The 19,202-nt window shown below is 47.9% G+C and overlaps 1 protein-coding gene across 1 annotated transcript; it reads right to left on the minus strand.

The window, feature by feature from the left end:
• Positions 1-1,456: 1,456 nt before the first annotated feature.
• Positions 1,457-3,034, minus strand: LOC543397 (inorganic phosphate transporter 1-2). Its single transcript, XM_044505277.1, has one exon. It carries the CDS (start codon positions 3,032-3,034, stop codon positions 1,457-1,459), a length of 1,578 nt encoding a protein of 525 aa, XP_044361212.1.
• Between the last annotated feature and the right edge of the window lie 16,168 nt (positions 3,035-19,202).

The raw sequence follows: 19,202 nt of genomic DNA on the forward strand, positions 1-19,202 counted from the left end.
AAGGTCAGCTGGGACAAAAACATTTTTTGTGTAATGTTTGGTCATCATATGATGCATAGTGCTTTGGTATGGTCAGGTTCAATGACATGACATCATACTGTTTTACATGAGTATCATGAATGGTTGATTCAAATGCACTTGTCAACTCTTAATAAAATAGTGGACTTCTAGCTCATCAGATGTCCCTTAAGCTGGTGGGCCCTGATAATTTAGTTAGTTGGCCTGATATTTGGGTGTTTAGCTAGTCATTATTTTCTTGATCAGGTTACAAATGATTATACTAGAGCACAAGAGAACATATATGATGAAAAGTGAATTGAAAGGTATACCGATAGCTTTCACATCTTCCTTTTTAACAAGTGATTCATCCTTTAAAGCAAAACAAGGAAATATTCACTCTCAAGTTTCAACTAATAGCAGAATTGGATTACACCCATGAAAGATACAATCTAAGAACACTATTATGTTGTTGCACCCATATCGTTGAGACACTACTAGGCTTTTTTGTTGACATGTTGATGTAACACATATCCATCACGATCATGTCCATGAGCGATCACAAGCCAAATTTACGATACGTGTTGGGTCATGCTGGTAAACCATAAGAAGAACGTTCGTTCTCTAAAATTTCTGAAAATCTTAACCCTTAGTTCTTGAAATATTGACTTTCACCCATGAAATACTGCAAGATGACTTTAGTTAACTTTGTCACCATTGATGTTTTGAGTTTTAACCTTATCAAATGGTCATTGAAGTAAATCGTCGATAGTTGTTTTGATTGCTTCTGCGGGGTGTTTCTTCACCTGGGCATAGCTTCGGTGTTATTTGACTTGTATATTTGCTAGTTGTGTGCATCGTACTTATGCAAAGGCCGGATGTGTGCTCGTTATGATTGGTATCCCTCGATGCTACATTATAAGTCAATAAAAAATACTCTTTATAGGAAAAAAGGAACCTATTAGGATTCATTCTATTTTCATGTTCAAATATATTTTGTGCTTTGTGTCGTCTTTCAAAATTCTGGTATAGTTTAATCAATCAACCTAATGTCTGAGGACAAAAGGTAGATTTTTCTTTCCTTCTAAATGTATAAGAGAGAGGAATACATGATAGAGCTCCTTATGTGATAATAAAACCATATCACTTGTGTGTATGTGTTGTCAACTTGTCATATAGGCAACAGTTCAGTGCACGCTCTGAACAGAACAAATCAAGAAAAATTAGTTGTTAACGGTATGTCGTCAATATTATTGATGATATGGAAATAATGAGAGGAGATACACACGATATTTTTCTCAAAATTTAATCATTGTCTTTACAGTTTACGCATTACATTGTCACGCCATTACAACACTAAAAGTTCAGAAAATTGCATGAACAAAACAAACAGCAGAACACAGAAACTCAAATCAAACACACAAATAATGCACGAGTGTGCAAGTACACCTGCACGTCTCTAGACACCAGTTGGGGCAATGGAGTCATCGTCGCCAACGTTCTCCTTGGAGAGCTCCTCCAGCGACTTGCCCTTGGACTCCGGCACCAGCAGCGAAAAGAGCAGACCCAGGAAGTTTGTGCCCGCGAGCACGAAGAGAGCGTTGCGCATGCCGATTCCCCGTGAGTAGCCGGTCTCAGGCTTCTTCTGGTCCTGTGACGCATACAGGAACCCGAATGCACCGATGATCGCGCCTGCCTTACCGGTAGCAGCAGAGATACCGTGGCATGTGGATCGGAGCCTCGCAGGGAAGATCTCAGCTGGCACGATGAAGGTTGTGCTGTTGGGGCCGAAGTTGGCGAAGAAGAAAGTGAGCCCGTAGAGCACGACAAAGCCGGTGTGATGCCCTGGCTTCACCAAGTAGTCGTACGGTATGGCGATTGCTAGCATGAAAATGGTCATCATGGTGAATCCCATGAGCTGGATCCAAAACCTCCCAATGATGTCGATGAAGGCGACGGTGAACCAGTAGCCAGGCACGGTGCCACAGAGCGCGATGAGCGCTTGGGCGCGGGCGATGCGGTACAACTCCTCCAATGCATTCATAGTCTTGGCCGGCGGGATCCACCCGATCTTGGTGAAGATGTCCTTCTGGAACAGGTTCTGGCTGTAGAAGGCCACATCGAGTAGGAACCAAGTGCTTGTGGTCGCTAGCAAGTGCACCCCGTGGCGCTTCATGAACTGTCGGGAGAAGAGGCCCCAGGTATCACCGGTGGCCCGCTCACCCTGGACGTTCTCCTCTGAGATCTCCTTGTTGAGCACCTTGGACATGTCTGATGTGGCTTGCTTTGTGTTGCCGGCGATGAGTGCTGTGTACCGCGCAGTTTCGGGCATCTTCATGCGCCAGTAGTAGGTCAGGGCAGCCGGGATGGTGCCGAACATGACGATGATGCGCCACACATAGTCGGCCTCCGGGCCAATGGACGCCGCGGCGTCGATGTAGAATGGCGGTGCAGGGAATGCATGTCGGAATGCGGACGAGACGATGATCGTGACGATAGTACCAAATAGGATGCCAAACCCCTGCATGGCAAACACGGCGGCGATAAAGGTGCCGCGGGTCTTCTTGTTAGCATACTCCGACATGATGGTGGCGCTCAGAGGGTAGTCGCCGCCGACACCGAAGCCGAGCCAGAAACGGAAGAAACATAGCGTCCCCATTACACCCTTGGCCTCGTGTCCAAACGATAGCCCGGACGCGATGGAGCAGAGGACCATGAGGATGAGCGTGAAGCCGTAGACGCTCTTGCGGCCGAGCTTGTCACCGAGCCAGCCGAAGAAGAGCTGGCCGGCAAGTGTGCCGCATAGGGCCACGCCGTTCACGGCGGCCGACACGTTTGCCGGGAGGTGGCCGGGCTCGTTGAGGGCAGGGTCGGTGTAGTAGATGCGCCCCAGCAGCTTGGTGACGAGGGCGATGCAGAAGAGGTCGTAGGCGTCCGTGAAGAAGCCCATGCCGGCGATCACGACCGCCTTGAAATGGTACAGCTGCGTCTTGGCAACGTCCAGTGCTTTCAACACGTTGAGCTGTTCAGTCGCCATGGCCGCCGGCGATCTCTCAATTAAACTTCTTCTGTTGCTCTCTTGTTGTGTGCTTTGTTCGGTGCTTCTAGTACGTATATATAGGCATAAAAATGCAGGGTGAAGGCACATATTGTGCTAGTTGCAAGTATATAATATCATATGTGCGGCATCGCTTGTAAAACAACGGATTGTACATTAGCAGGATAGTTCTTACAAAAATATACGAGGAGTCAAATGTCTTGCCTTGAGAGCTACAGCTATGTCGGGCTACATTTCTGTTATTATTAGAAGGACTAAGGAATGCTAAACTTAAGTTTATCAGGTTTGACTTTCAAATTTCAGTACTAGAGAATTGTGGAAATAAAAAATAATGAAGCCAGATCATGGTTATGCTGGGAATATACCTGAAAGATACATATTGTACACACACAAGCAAGCTTTGCGAGAAAAGGTCAAGATTATACGATGAGTTGTATCTTATGTTCTCACTACCGGCATGGATTTGGTGGCCTTTCTTCAAAGATGGGGTTAATTTGTTCTCTCCTCTATAACTACATGGTATGGCAGGAAGAAGGTAGGCACTCCGCCGATTTCATCAAGTCAGAGGAAAGCAGCAAAAAAGAAACAGAATTTCGACGATATATGGATATGCAATGCTAGGTCCTGTAGACATAGGCATACAAATATAATGATTGCAGCTGTTGTTGCTAAGTTGCTAAAATCTAGTTTCAGAACAAAATAACATATGCAACGGCTATATGTTCAGAACATTGGTCATCTGTTACATAAAAAGGGCATGTTTGGTTCGCATTGTTCTTTTCTTTTTGCGGGAATGGTTTTTTTTTTTTGAAACGCGGTCTCTTAGGGCCCGATTCATTAAATAAGCTCGAAGAGAATTGTCCGGTTAATAAACGGAAAACCAGACGAAAACCGTCACAACCGGCCCGCAGAAACAAGGCACACAGGGCGACCTGGCAACCCACACAAGAACGCACACACGCCGCCGAGGGGAAGCATCGAGGCTTGCGCCGGCCGATGCCAAACAGTCAACCACACGCGCCGGCGACCAGGCAGCTCCGACTCTGTCGACGAGCATTGCAGGAGAAAAGCGTTGGGGTTGCGCCGAGCCAGCGCCAGAGCGGCGACTCCTCGAACACGCCGGAAGAGACCGACTACCAAGAACCATCAACAAACCTGACTCCGCCCGAAGCCGCCATCGTTGACACAAACAGGAAGCCGCGCAACATCCGCATTGCCAGACGGGCACCTGCCGACCACAATGCCGCGAGCGTCCAGCCCATGAAGCATGCAACCGGGATCCGAAGCTCTTCAAGGCGACGCCCAAAGAGGGAAGCGGCGATGTCGACGCCGTCGCCCAACCCAACCGGGCCTTAGGCTTTCACCCGAACAGCAAGATCCGAGGGCGTAAGAGGATGCCGGACTCCACAACGACGCCTCCAAGGAGGTTAAACGACGTCCACAGACGCCGACGCCGCCGGCCGGCAAGACCAGCCAAGCTTTCGCCCGGAGTATCCCCAACACCACCAGCACCCTCACGCACTGCACCTTCGCTGACCCGCCCACCTCTCATGAAGCCACCGCGCCAGCAGCACCGGAGAGCCACCACACCTCACCTCCCCGTCGAACGAGAAGACGCCGACGGGCCAGATCCAGCTGATCTAGCATCCCACCACCGCTGCGCAACAGGAGCCACCAGAGGCCAGCCCTCCACCGGCCCGACCAGGGACCGCGCCCCACAAGGCAGGCGGGGGCGCCTGATATGTCTCCAACGTATCTATAATTTTGATCGCTCCATGCTATATTATCTACTGTTTTGGACATTATTGGGCTTTATTATCCACTTTTATATTATTTTTGGGACTAACCTATTAACCGAAGGCCCAGCCCAGAATTGTTGTTTTTGCCTGTTTTAGGGTTACGAAGAAAAGGAATATCAAACAGAGTCCAAACGGAATGAAACCTTCGGGAACGTGATTTTCTCATCGAATACAACTCAGGAGACTTGGACCCTACGTCAGGACATGTAACAGGAGGCCACGAGGTAGGGGGCTCGCCTACCCCCCCCCCCCTCCCAAGGTGCGCCCTCCACCCTCGTAGGCCCCCTGTTGCTCCATCGACGTACTTCTTCCTCCTATATATACCCACGTACCCCCAAACGATCAGATACGGAGCCAAAACCCTAATTCCACCGCCGTAACTTTCTGTATCCACGAGATCCCATCTTGGGGCCTGTTCCGGAGCTCCACCGGAGGGGGCATCGATCACGGAGGGCTTCTACATCAACACCATAGACCTTCCGATGAAGTGTGAGTAGTTTACCTCAGACCTACAGGTCCATAGTTAGTAGCCAGATGGCTTCTTCTCTCTTTTTGGATCTCAATACAATGTTCTCCCCCTCTCTTATGGAGACCTATTCGATGTAATCTTCTTTTTGTGGTGTGTTTGTTGAGACCGATGAATTGTGGGTTTATGATCAGGTCTGTCTATGAATAATATTTGAATCTTCTCTGAATTCTTTTATATATGATTGGTTATCTTTGCAAGTCTCTTCGAATTATCAGTTTGGTTTGGCCTACTAGATTGATCTTTCTTGCAATGGGAGAAGTGCTTAGCTTTGGGTTCAATCTTGCGGTGTCCTTTCCCGGTGACAGTAAGGGAAGCAAGGCACGTATTGTATTGTTCCCATCGAGGATAACAAGATGGGGTTTTCTTCATATTGCATGAGTCTATCCCTCTACATCATGTCATCTTGCTTAAGGCGTTACTCTGTTTTTAACTTAATACTCTAGATGCATGCTGGATAGCGGTCGATGAGTGGAGTAATAGTAGTAGATGCAGGCAGGAGTCGGTCTACTTGTCTCGGACGTGATGCCTATATACATGATCATACCTAGATATTCTCATAACTATGCTCAATTCTGTCAATTGCTCAACAGTAATTTGTTCACCCACTGTAGAATACTTATGCTCTCGAGAGAAGCCACGAGTGAAACCTATGGCCCCCAGGTCTATCTTTATCATATCAATCTCCTACTACTTAGTTATTTACTTTGCCATTTACTTTGCCTTTATTTTACTTTGCATCTTTATCATAAAAATACCAAAAATATTATCTTATCATATCTATCAGATCTCACTCTCGTAATAGGCCCTATAGGGATTGACAAGCCCTATTTGCGTTGGTTGCAAGGATTTATTTGTTTTGTGCAGGTGCGAGGGACTCGCGCGTAGCCTCCTACTGGATTGATACATTGGTTCTCAAAACTGAGGGAAATACTTACGCTACTTTGCAGCATCATCCCTTCCTCTTCGGGGAAAACCAACGCAGTGCTAAAAGAGGTAGCAGTGCCCGCCCCGACGCGACGGAAAGGAGCAGCCGGGCCGGAGGCCAGGCGCCCGCTGACGGAGCTATCGCGGCTGCCACCCGCGAAGGCCGCTGCCAGGAGGCACAGGGGCCCGCTGGTGCCGCAGTAGAAGCCCCCGACGGATCCATCGCGCGACGCGGAAAAAGGGGATCGAGGCTTCCCATCCCGAGATCTCGCGGCCTGGCGAGAGGAAAAACGCCCCCGCCGCCGCCGTCCGCCGCCTGGGCTTAGCCCGGCGGCCTCCTCCGGCGGCGACGACGGGAAGAAGGAGGGGGCGGGAGGGTGGCCCGGCGGTGCGATCGAGTCTCCGCCCGTGCCGCCTCAGCCGAGACGATGCGGGGGCGTGTCTGTTTTTTGCGGGAATGGTTTGCATTGTTCTGGAAATGTAGGGAAAAAGGAGGGGGGGAGGGGGATATCTGTATTAGAAGTTGTTTGGTTGTAACCAATGCAAGTGCTATGACATAATAGGCCAACCCTTACACTACTAGGAAAAGGGCTATAGATGATATGGCCACTAATGGCGCACCAAACATGTGGTGCGCCACTACTATATAGTAGTGGCGCACCATGTGTTGGTGCGCCATTAGTGTGACAGACACTAATGGCGCACCAGACCCACGGTGCGCCACTAGTAATAATTTTTTTCCAAAAATACTAATGGCGCACCAGGGCAGAGTGCACCATTACTAATTGTAACTAGTAATGGTTCACCTACCACACAGTGCGCCATTACTATAAATCTTTTTGCAAAACTACTAATGGCGCACCACAAGCTGGTGCGCCATTAGTAACCAAGGTTACTAATGGCGCATTTGTGGGTGGTGCGTCATTAGTAACCTGGGACCAGCTAGATATTTTGGACAGCCACACCTACACACTCACTTTCCCCACTTCATTCTCTCCACCTCCTCCTCCAAACTTGTCTCGGCTTCCTCCTCCTCCTCGCCTCATTTGCACCATAGATTCATCCAAATTAAGTGGTTAAATTACCTTTTTTGATAGGTAAGTAAGGGGAAAGCTATCTTTATGTTGTAGATCTACTTTTTCTCTTCATCCAACAACGTGCACATGCACTTTTTATGGCCTTGCTAGATCTATGTATGTTTGTGGTGTTGCATATGTTTGTGGTGTTGCATATATGTTTGTGTTTGTAGGTACCGGTATTTGAAATGCGATAGTTGCCAATATTTTGCCGGAATGTTGATTCATTTCCGTTTCGGCGAGAATTTTGGCACTATGCATTTTGTTTGGTCCTATTTTTAGGGAAAGTCATGCCAAATTTTTTCTTGGTTCTAAAATATCGTTTTGCTCTACCCCGCAGGCGATCATGGTCCGCACGATGACCGAAGGCATCATGAATAGGTTTTTGAGTTCCGCGAAGGCCGAGATGCTTCAAAAGAACGAGACGGAGATAAGATGTCCGTGTCGAAGATGCAAGCTGAAGAGCCTTATTGCGGACCTTGATTCTGGGCAGGGCGGGACCACCTGCTCTTGCGTGGTCTCATGGATGGCTATCGGTGGCAAAGTGATGAGGATGACTATGAAGTCGTCCATGGGGCCGGGCAAGAAATGAGGAAGGGCATCAAGACAACCATCGCGGCTCGGGTGGGTGAGAAGACGAAGAATCTCCAGGACATGATCACGACGGTGATGATGTACACAGTCATCATGTAGAAGATGCAGGACATGATGATGAGGAAGATCAAGACGAAGGGCATGATCATGAAGATGAAGATGCCGAAGCAGACGACGATGGACCATCGATGGGCTGGGTGCAGGACCCTCATATTCAAGAGCTGCTTCTCAAGCAGATGGATAACGCAAGAGCTGCCGCCCGAGAGAAAGCCAAGCTGGATCAACTAGAGATAGACGCGGTTACTCTATTGTATGAAGGATGCAGGCCCGAGGATACCCGCCTGAAAGTAACGCTCATGGCTCTGGAGATGAAGGTAAAACACAAAATGACCGACACATGCTTCGATGAGAACATGTCATTCTGGCACGAACGTCTTCCCAAGGGGAACAAGTGCCCGACTTGTTTCGAGGAGGCGAAGAAAATCGTGTGTCCTCTGGATTTACCACACGTGAAATACCATGTGTGCATGAACAATTGCATCATTTATCGGGACGATCATGCGGAGTCTACCATATGTCCGGTGTGTGGCGTCACTCGATACAAGAAGAGGAAGAAAGCTCCTCGAAAAGTGGTGTGGTACTTTCCGATCACTCCTCGTCTGCTGCGGTATTTCGCGGACCCTAAGGTAGCAAAGCTCCTGCGTTGGCATGCGGATAGGGAGGAGAAGAAGCGAGAAGATGACGCAAATGATCCGGAGATAAATAAAAAAGACAAGATGCTGAGTCACCCTAAGGATGGGAGCCAGTGGCAAACATTGAACTTCGAACACCCAGAATTTGGGAAGGATCCAAGGAACATCATTCTGGGCGCGAGCACCGATGGAGTCAATCCGTTTGGCAGCCAGAGAAGCACACATAGCACCTGGCCTGTGTTTGTGTGGATGTACAACCTTCCCCCTGGTTGTGCATGAAGAGGAAGTACATTCACATGAGTATGCTAATTGAAGGGCCGAAACAACCAGGGAACAACATCAATCTGTATCTGGGGCTGCTGAAATAGGAGCTAGACGCGTTGTGGAAAACGCCAGACAATACGTGGGATGCCGCAGATAAAGAATATTTCCCTATGAGAGCCGCACTGCTCACGACGGTGCATGACTATCTCGGTTACAGATATGTCGCGGGGCAGGTGGTCCACGGATTTTCTGGATGCGTCAGGTGCATGGATGACACAATGTATCGCCAGCTAGATAGAGATCTCGGGTCTTCGAAAACTGTGTTCATGGGACATCGAAGGTGGCTTCGCAACGATGACCCATGAAGAAAACGCAAGGATCTGTTCGATGGTGAAACCGAACCCCGAAGACGCCCGCGTACGAGGAGCGGCGAGGAAATAGACGATCTGTTGAAAAATTGGAAAGATGCCCACTGCCGGGAAAGAAGCAAAAGGCGCCAGAGCCGGGAAAGAAGCGAAAGGCGCCAGAGTCGCTGCTGAAGGTATGGAAAACGAGGTCTGTTTTCTGGGACTTGTTGTACTGGAAGATCCACCGTGTGCCTCACAGCCTTGATGTCATGCATATCACGAAGAACGTGTGCGAGAGTCTGCTTGGTACCCTGCTCAACATGCCAGAGAGGACCAAAGATGGACTGAAAGCAAGGGCGGACTTGAAATCAATGGGCATTAGGGAGGAGCTTCATGCTAATGATGATGATGATGAGGTGAAGCAGGACACGGAAAGTCGTCGCAAAGGCAAAAAGGCCAAGAAGACCGGAAATGACTTCCCTCCCGCGTGCTTCACTCTAAGTCAGGAGGAGATCGATCAGTTTTTCACCTGCCTCGTGGGAGTAAAACTTCCTTACGGTTACGCGGGGAAGATAAGCAGATACCTAGACTCAGCGAAGCAGAAGTTCAGTGGGATGAATTCTCATGACTGTCACGTGCTGATGACGCAGATACTTCGAGTTGCAATCCGTGGGATCATGGACGCGCACGTCCGTGAAACGCTATTTGGCCTATGCAACTTTTTCGACGTCATCTCTCGGAAGTCGGTTGGCGTGAGGCAACTTAGAAGGCTACAGGAAGAGATCATGGTGATACTATGCGAGCTTGAGATGTACTTCCCGACCACATTCTTCGACGTTATGGTGCATCTGCCGGTCCATGTCGTGGAGGATGTCATCCAACTCGGGCCGATGTTCCTGCACAGCATGATGCCGTTCGAAAGGATGAATGGTGTCATCAAAGGATACGTTCGCAACATGTCACGTCTAGAGGGAAGCATAGCCAGGGGCTTTCTGACCGAAGAGTGCATCTCCTACTGCACGAATTATCTAGGCATTGAGAACCCCGTTGGTCTGCCCGTCAACAGGCATCTCGGCAGGCTCGCTAGATGGGGTCACCGTGAGGGTCGCCGCGAAATGCATGTCGACTTCGAGGGTCGACTTGCTGACTTTGAAAGAGCAAACCTACTCGCGCTACAACACATAGACGTGGTCAATCCTTGGGTGGTAGAGCACAAAACCTTTATTGAGAAGACGTACAATGACCGAGGCCAACAGAGGACGGACGGAGATATAATCAAAGAGCACAACTCATATTTCACGCGTTGGTTCAAGCAAAAGCTTCCGCCGTACCCTTTACATGAGAATTCTTCCGCGGAAGAACAACTCATATTCGCCTTGTCACAGGGCGCCGAGCACAACCTGATGACGTATGAGGTGTACGATATCAACGGCTACACATTCTACATCGAGGGAAAGGACATGAAGAGCGATGGTTATCAGAACTCCGGGGTAATGATGGAATCCTACACCGGTAACGACAAGGACAGATACTACGGAAGGATCGAGGAGACCTGGGAGCTGAGCTACGCTGGAGAGAAGGTCCCGATGTTCCGTGTCAGATGGGCCAAGAGCGTCATAAAAGAAGACCGGTATTTCACCACCATGGTTATACCCGAAGCCAAATCCAAGACCGCGGGCACAAACGTACCCGTGAAAAATGAGCCATGGGTACTGGCTTCCCAAGTAGACCAATGCTTCTTCATTACTGACCCGTCAAAGCCCAGTCGTGTTGTCATGAGGAGAGGCAAAAGGAAGATCATCCAAATGGATGGAGTCGCCAATGAGCAAGACTTCGACAAGTACGGCGACCCGAAGATGGAACATGACGACGACGATGAATTACCAGCATACACCATAAGAAGAAGCAGGACCGCCCTACCTAAAGGACGTCCGTTCAAGAGAAGAACTTCATTTACGAAAAATAAGGCAAGAAGATTGTGAACAGATAGCTAGCTAAGATCGATTGTATTTAAATTGTAGCCTTCATTTCTCGATTGTATTTCATGGGCACTTTTTGAACTCATGAATATTTTTAAATTTCATGGGCACTTTTTGAATTCATGAATATTTTTTCAAATTTGATGATATTTTTTCATATTCAATATGAAAAAATATTGAATATTCATGAGGACACTCGATCTCAATCCCCCTCCATCTCGATCGCTATCCCCCTCGCCAGATCCCCCTCGCCGCTGAGCACCCCCCGCACCCTCCCCCGCTCCACCGTCGCCGATGACCCCCCGCACCCTCCCCCGCTCCACCGCCGCCGAGGACACCCCCGCACCCTCCCGCTCCACCGCCGTCGACGACCCACCACACCCTCCCCCGCTCCACCGCCGCCGAGGACACCCCTGCACCCTCCCCCGCAACACCGCCGCCGACGACCCACCGCACCCTCCCCCGCTCCACCGTCACCGACGACCCACCACACCCTCCCCCGCTCCACCGCCGCCGAGGACACCCCCGCACCCTCCCCCGCTCCACAGCCACCGACGACCCACCGCACCCTCCCCTGCTCCACCGCCGCAGACGACCCACACACCCTCCCCCGCCGCACCACCGCCGAGGACCCCCCGCACCCTCCCCCGCTCCACCACAGCCAATGACCCCCCGCACCCTCCCCCGCTCCACCGCCGCTGACGACCCCCCGCACCCTCCCCTGCTCCACCGTCACAAATGAATGCATCTAAAAATCCAAAAAAAAACAAATTTGATTATATTTTCAAATAACAAATTTGATGATATTTTCAAATAACAAATTTGATGATATTTTTATATTCATAAATATTTTCAAATAATAAATTTGATGATGTTTAAAAAAATTATTACTGTTTTTATATAAATTTATTACTGTTTCATATTCATATTCATTTTCTAAACAATTATTAGATGCAACAAAAAATAATAATAATAAATACTTATGGCGCACCGCTGGCTGGTGCGCCATTGCTATCTAAAAAAAGATTACTTATGGCGCACCACTCGGGGGTGCGCCATTGCTATCAAAAAACATACTAATTGCGCACCGCTAGGGGGTGTGCCATTAGTAATCTTCCCCCCTAGCTAATTCGCCCGATCCCTTCGTCCCTCCCTCGCCAGATCCACTCCCCCCTTGCCACACCCTCACGCCCCCTCCTTCCGCCGCCCGGTCGTCGTCCCCCGACGCCATAGCCGCGCCACCGTGCTCCCCTCGCTCTGCCGCTGATCCCAGAAGCACCGCCGTGTCTCCCTCGTCCTCCCCGATGGCTCACGCGACCGGAAGATCCCCAAAGCGTCATCCCCGACCCGTTCTTCCTCTTTCGGCCGCGGAGATCGCCGGCGACCCCACGCCGTTCCCAGCCCTCCCCAGTAAGCCCCCTGCCTCCCCTCCCTCGCGCCCCTCACTTCTCCGTGGCTCGTGCCAGTCGCGCGCCCTTGGTCTGACTTCTTGGGCTTACCTCAAGCAGGGCCGCGCGCTAGGGTTCTAGCGTCGCCGCCGACCTCGCCGTCGCCGTCCCGGACCTCGCCGCCGCTATCCCTGTACTCGCCGCCGCTGGTACCCACTCCCGCTGCAGCCCAGCCGTCCTCCACGGCCCTCTGCACCGGCTACCTCTCTGCCCTCTGTCGCAGCAGGGACAACAGGAAGCCGCCGTCGCGCCCCTCTGCACCGGCTGCCCATGGTGAGCCATCGTTTCGCAGCTCATGTCTTCAAAGTCTAGAGAAAGCATGTATTTCAGAGAACAAATTTGTAGTTATACTAGGGCACACAGCATTTAGAGTACTCTAAAGTTCAGTTCTGAAAAATTTTGTTAGATAGTGGCTACACTAATCTAGAGTAGTATCCTAATCTGATGGAGTACTCAATTTAAAACTCCTGGAGCATCATGACAGAAAGATGCAGTATTGTTTACTGAAGCATCATGACAGAAAGATGCATTCAACACCTGGAAGAATAACACAAGCTGTAAATTAAATAACATGCTTTGCCAATTACTTACTGTAGATTCTTCAAAATTTTATATATGCCAATGTATCTACTGTTGTAGCTTGCTCAGAATAGAGGATGATCACCGGTAGTTTGTGCAGTTGTGTTATGTAGTATGACAAAACATGTAAATGTACATTACATTGTTGCTCAACGCCATTTATAACTCTGTCAAATTCAGACAGACCATAGAATGCAGTAACAAAAATTTAGATTGGTGTTGGAATGCAGTCAAAATTCAGACATGTAGCCTTGCAAGCAAAAGTATAATTGTGGTGCTATAACCTTTTACTCAAAGTGGGTGGATGGATCTACATCAGCCATTTCTACTGCTACTTCTGAGGAGAAGTAGTGATGCCGATTGACGCAACATATATGGAAGTTGACACAATCAGTCGGAGATGCATATAATTTGCTAGAGCATGCGAGAATAATATCTGAATCAAGAATATATAACTCTTCGAAGCAAAATAAATGGGAAAACAAAATTGTACAATCTTTTTTATGAAGATATGCCAAACTCCTCAACGGTTGGTTAGTCTCATTAGGGTAAAATAATAGGATGCTTTGTTAAATTAGAAGTCGTCAACATGCTGCTGATGAACTGTTGTTGTATCCTGTATGATGTATGCGATGCTGCTGGTGTATGGTTTTTTATCAAGAGGCCAAACATTCATATAGTTTTGCTATGAACTGCAGCTAATGTATGATGTAGTTGCTTCACCTCCTATCTTGCTTACGATTCTGCACTGTGCCATTTAAGAGTTTTTAGATGAACGTCTATAGTGCTTTTTCTTCTCTGCTAACTCCGTTCTGGAGTTGTTATTGGCCGGTAACAGCATGTTTGAAGTACAATTGTTACCAATGTGGGCTTGTGGAATCCCATGACAAAAGACTACCAGCAATGATCCCAAGCCACACACCGGACATTTCCACCGGTACTTGGTCATTGCTGGTAGTCTCATTATGATCTTCTGAAATGACCCATTGGCGACTTCATTACGCGGGGATAATGATTTTGCAGGTACGCCGAGAGGCCCTTGAGTTTGCCGGAATGTCGATTAACTTCTGTTCCGGCAAATTTGGGTACTCCATATGTCCTATTTTCAGCAAAGGTCATGCTGAAATTTTCCATGAATTTTAGCATGACTTTACTAAAAATAGGACATATGGGGTAGTTGCGACTAATGCATGGGCCGGGGTATCTTAGTACTTAATTAAGTAGGATCAACTGCCCCTTTATTCTTGCTGCATTAAACCATAGGTGGCAATAGAGCCAAGTGATTAGGCCCAACTTAGAATTCTCCTTCCCAGCTTAGCTTTTAGGATGCCTCGGTGTCGACAAACCATAAATTATAAAACCTTGGCTTTTAGGGTGCCTCGATGCCGATAAAAACCTAAATGATGAAAGCTTAGGCTTTTAGGGTGCCTCGGCGTCGACAAACCCTAAATGATAAAAGCTTAGCTTTTAGGATGCCTCGATGTCGACAAACCCTAAATGATGAGACCATGATCTTGTTCCTTGACAATAACCAACTTTCTGACCAAACTTTTTTCCTATTTAGAGCGAAACATGGCCCACAACGATGAGGCTGGCGGTTCGGGAAAGCAATTCTGGGAGCTTTCCCAGGAGATGGAGGAAGAACCTCACTGCTATGAGGACGCCGCGGAAGACACCGATCCTGACTACACAACCCCTAGTGGCGTCGGGGATGACACCACTGATGGTGCCGCCGAGGATGCCACCACTTATGATGGCAGTGCATGCACAGATGGCAGCCAACCGAAGAGGCAACGGAAGGACCGGCGCCCGAACGTGCTCGGCACCGTCAAGGAGGAATTTACTGAAGTGAACTCCGATGGGAATCCAATGGCGCCCAAAGAATTAGTCAAGGGGTACTCGGTTCAGCTCGGGTGCATTCTCCGGAGCACCATCTCGATCAACACCGAGAACCTAAGGCATAAGGACCGAGGGAATTTGCGTAGCCTCCTCTTCACTAAGCTGCAGGAACGATACAAGTTCCCCGCTGACTTTGCAAACACATGCCTCTCAGGGAATAAAGTGAACAGTGCCGCCCTCACGAAGATGAGCACGGCCCTGTCTACTTGGAGAAGCGCGGTGAAGAGAATGATTGACAAAGGTGATAGTTATGAGAAGATCAAGGCGAAAAATCCTTCGATTAGCAAAGATGACTACAAGGAGTTCAAGATCAAGTGCGAGAGCAGCGCAACCTCTGAATCAAGTCAGTGGGGGAAAGAAATGCGGGAGTTGAACTTAGGGGAACACAAACTCGGTCCCGGCGGTTATAGAGTAGCGAAGCCTATATGGCACAAGGAGGACGCGGAGCGTGCCGAGCAAGGCCTACCACCCCGCTTCGAGAAATACCGTGACAGGTAGACCAAGAACTATGTCAGGGCTCGATACAAGGAGGTGTTGGGGAACGTAGTAATTTCAAAAAATTTCCTACGCACACGCAAGATCATGGTGATGATATAGCAACGAGGGGAGAGTGTTGTCTACGTACCCTCGTAGACCGAAGGGGAAGCGTTGACGCAACATAGAGGAAGTAGTCGTACGTCCTCCGGTTCAACCGATCCAAGTACCGTTACTCCGGCACCTCCGAGTTCTTGACATGCGTACAGCTCGATGACGCACCCTCGATCTCCGATCCAGCAGAGGCGCCGAGGGGGAGTTCCGTCAGCACAACGGCGTGGTGACGATCTTGATGTTCTCCTGTTGCAGGGCTTCGCCTAAGCACCGCTACAATATGACCGAGGTGTAATATCGTGGAGGGGGGGCACCGCACACGGCTAAGGAACGATCAATGATCTACTTGTCTGTTCTAGGGTGCCCCCCTACCCCCGTATATAAAGGAGGGAGGGAGGAGGTGGCCGGCCCTAGGGGGGCGCGCCATGAGGAGGGGGAAACCTACTCCAAGTAGGTTTCCCTCTCTTTTCCTTATCTTATTTGGAGGGGGAAGGAAAGAGTACTAGTATTAGGAAGTAGTACTAGTAGTAGTAATAGGAAGAGGGGGAAGGAGAAAGGAAAGGGGGGCCGGCCCCCCTCCCCAATTCGGATTGGGCTTGGGGGGCGCGCCCCCTTCCCTTGCTCTTTCTCTCTTCCTCCTACATGGGCCCAATAAGGCCCATATACCTCCCGGGGGGTTCCGGTAACCTCCCGGGGCTCCAAACTTCTCCGGAACCTTTCCGGTGTCCAAATATATCCGTCCAATATATCAATCTTTATGTCTCGACCATTTCGAGACTCCTCGTCATGTCCGTAATCATATCCGGGACTCCGAACAACCTTCGGTACATCAAAATACATAAACTCATAATATAACTGTCATCGAAACCTTAAGCGTGCGGACCCTACGGTTCGAGAATGATGTAGACATGACTGAGACACATCTCTGGTCAATAACCAATAGCGGGACCTGGATGCCCATATTGGTTCCTACATATTCTACGAAGATCTTTATCGGTCAAACCGCATAACAACATACGTTGTTCCCTTTGTCATCGGTATGTTACTTGTCCGAGATTCGATCGTCGGTATCCAATACCTAGTTCAATCTCGTTATCGACAAGTCTCTTTACTCGTTCTGTAATACTTCATCTTATAACTAACTCATTAGTTACATGCTTGCAAGGCTTAGGTGATGAGCATTGCCGAGAGGGCCCAGAGATACCTCTCCGACAATCGGAGTGACAAAACCTAATCTCGAATTATGCTAACTCAACATGTACCTTCGGAGACACCTGTAGTACTCCTTTATAATCACCCAGTTACGTTGTGACGTTTGGTAGTACCCAAAGTGTTCCTCCGGTAAACGGGAGTTACACAATTCTCATAGTTACAGGAACATGTATAAGTCATGAAGGAAGCAATAGCAGAATACTAAACGATCGGGTGCTAAGCTAATGGAATGGGTCATGTCAATCAGATCATTCAACTAATGATGTGACCTCGTTAATCAAATAACAACTCATTGTTCATGGTCAGGAAACATAACCATCTTTGATTAACGAGCTAGTCAAGTAGAGGCATACTAGTGACACTTTGTTTGTCTATGTATTCACACATGTATTATGTTTCCGGCTAATACAATTCTAGCATGAATAATAAACATTTATCATGATTATAAGGAAATATATAATAACTTTATTATTGCCTCTAGGGCATATTTCCTTCAGTCTCCCACTTGCACTAGAGTCAATAATCTAGATCACCATGTGATTAACATCGATAGTTCACATCATCATGTGATTAACACCCATAGTTCACATCGCCATGTGACCAACACCCAAAGGGTTTACTAGATTCGGTAATCTAGTTCACATCGCTATGCGATTAATACCCAAAGAGTACTAAGGTGTGATCATGTTTTGCTTGTGAGAGAATCTTAGTCAACAGTCTTTCACATTCAGATCCGTTATGTATTTTGCAATTTTCTATGTCTACAATGCTCTGCACGGAGCTACTCTAGCTAATTGCTCCCACTTTCAATATGTATCTAGATCGAGACTTGGAGTCATCCAGATCAGTGTCAAAACTTGCATTGACGTAACCCTTTACGGCGAACCTTTTTTCACGTCCATAATCGAGAAACATATCCTTATTTCACTAAGGATAATTCTGACCGCTGTCCAGTGATCTACTCCTAGATCACTATTGTACTCCCTTGCCAAATCAGTGGTAGGGCATACAATAGATCTGGTATACAGCATGGCATACTTTATAGAACCTATGACTGAGGCATAGGGAATGACTTTCATTCTCTTTCTATCTTCTGCCGTGGTCGGGCTTTGAGTCTTACTCAACTTCACACCTTTTAATACAGGCAAGAACTCTTTCTTTGACTGCTCCATTTTGAACTACTTCAAAATCTTGTCAAGGTATGTACTCATTGAAAAAACTTATCAAGCGTCTTGATCTATCTCTATAGATCTTGAAGCTCAATATGTAAGTAGCTTCACCAAAGTCTTTCTTTGAAAAACTCCTTTCAAACACTCCTTTATGCTTTGCAGAATAATTCTACATTATTTCCGATCAACAATATGTCATTCACATATACTTATCAGAAATGCTGTAGTGCTCCCACTCACTTTCTTGTAAATACAGGCTTCACCGCAAGTCTGTATAAAACTATATGCTTTGATCAACTTATCAAAGCATATATTCCAACTCTGAGATGCTTACACCAGTCCATAGATGGATCGCTGGAGTTTGCATATTTTGTTAACACCTTTAGGATTGACAAAAACTTCTGGTTGCATCATATACAACTCTTCTTTAATAAATCTATTAAGGAATGCAGTTTTGTTTATCCATTTGCCAGATTTCATAAAATGCGGCAATTGCTAACATGATTCGGACAGTCTTAAGCATAGATACGAGTGAGAAACTCTCATCGTAGTCAACACCTTGAACTTGTCGAAAACCTTTTGCGACAATTCTAGCTTTGTAGATAGTAACACTACTATCAGCGTCCGTCTTCCTCTTGAAGATCCATTTATTCTCAATTGCTTGCCGATCATTGGGCAAGTCAACCAAAGTCCATACTTTGTTCTCATACATGGATCCCATCTCAGATTTCATGGCCTCAAGCCATTTTGCGGAATCTGGGCTTACCATCGCTTCTTCATAGTTCGTAGGTTCATCATGATCTAGTAGCATGACTTCCAGGACAGGATTACCGTACCACTCTGGCGCGGATCTTACTCTGGTTGATCTACGAGGTTCAGTAGTATCTTGTTCTGAAGTTTCATGATCATCATCATTAGCTTCCTCACTAACTGGTGTAGGTGTCACAGAAACAGTTTTCTGTGATGTACTACTTTCCAATAAGGGAGCAGGTACAGTTACCTCGTCAAGTTCTACTTTCCTCCCACTCACTTCTTTCGAGAGAAACTC

This window comes from Triticum aestivum, chromosome 4A (genome assembly GCF_018294505.1).
Source record: "Triticum aestivum cultivar Chinese Spring chromosome 4A, IWGSC CS RefSeq v2.1, whole genome shotgun sequence".
NCBI classification, from domain to species: Eukaryota; Viridiplantae; Streptophyta; class Magnoliopsida; order Poales; family Poaceae; genus Triticum; species Triticum aestivum.

Bases quoted from the DNA above. Each gene is read 5' to 3' on its own strand.
- LOC543397 (XM_044505277.1), bottom strand. From the start codon at position 3,034: ATGGCGACTGAACAGCTCAACGTGTTGAAAGCACTGGACGTTGCCAAG.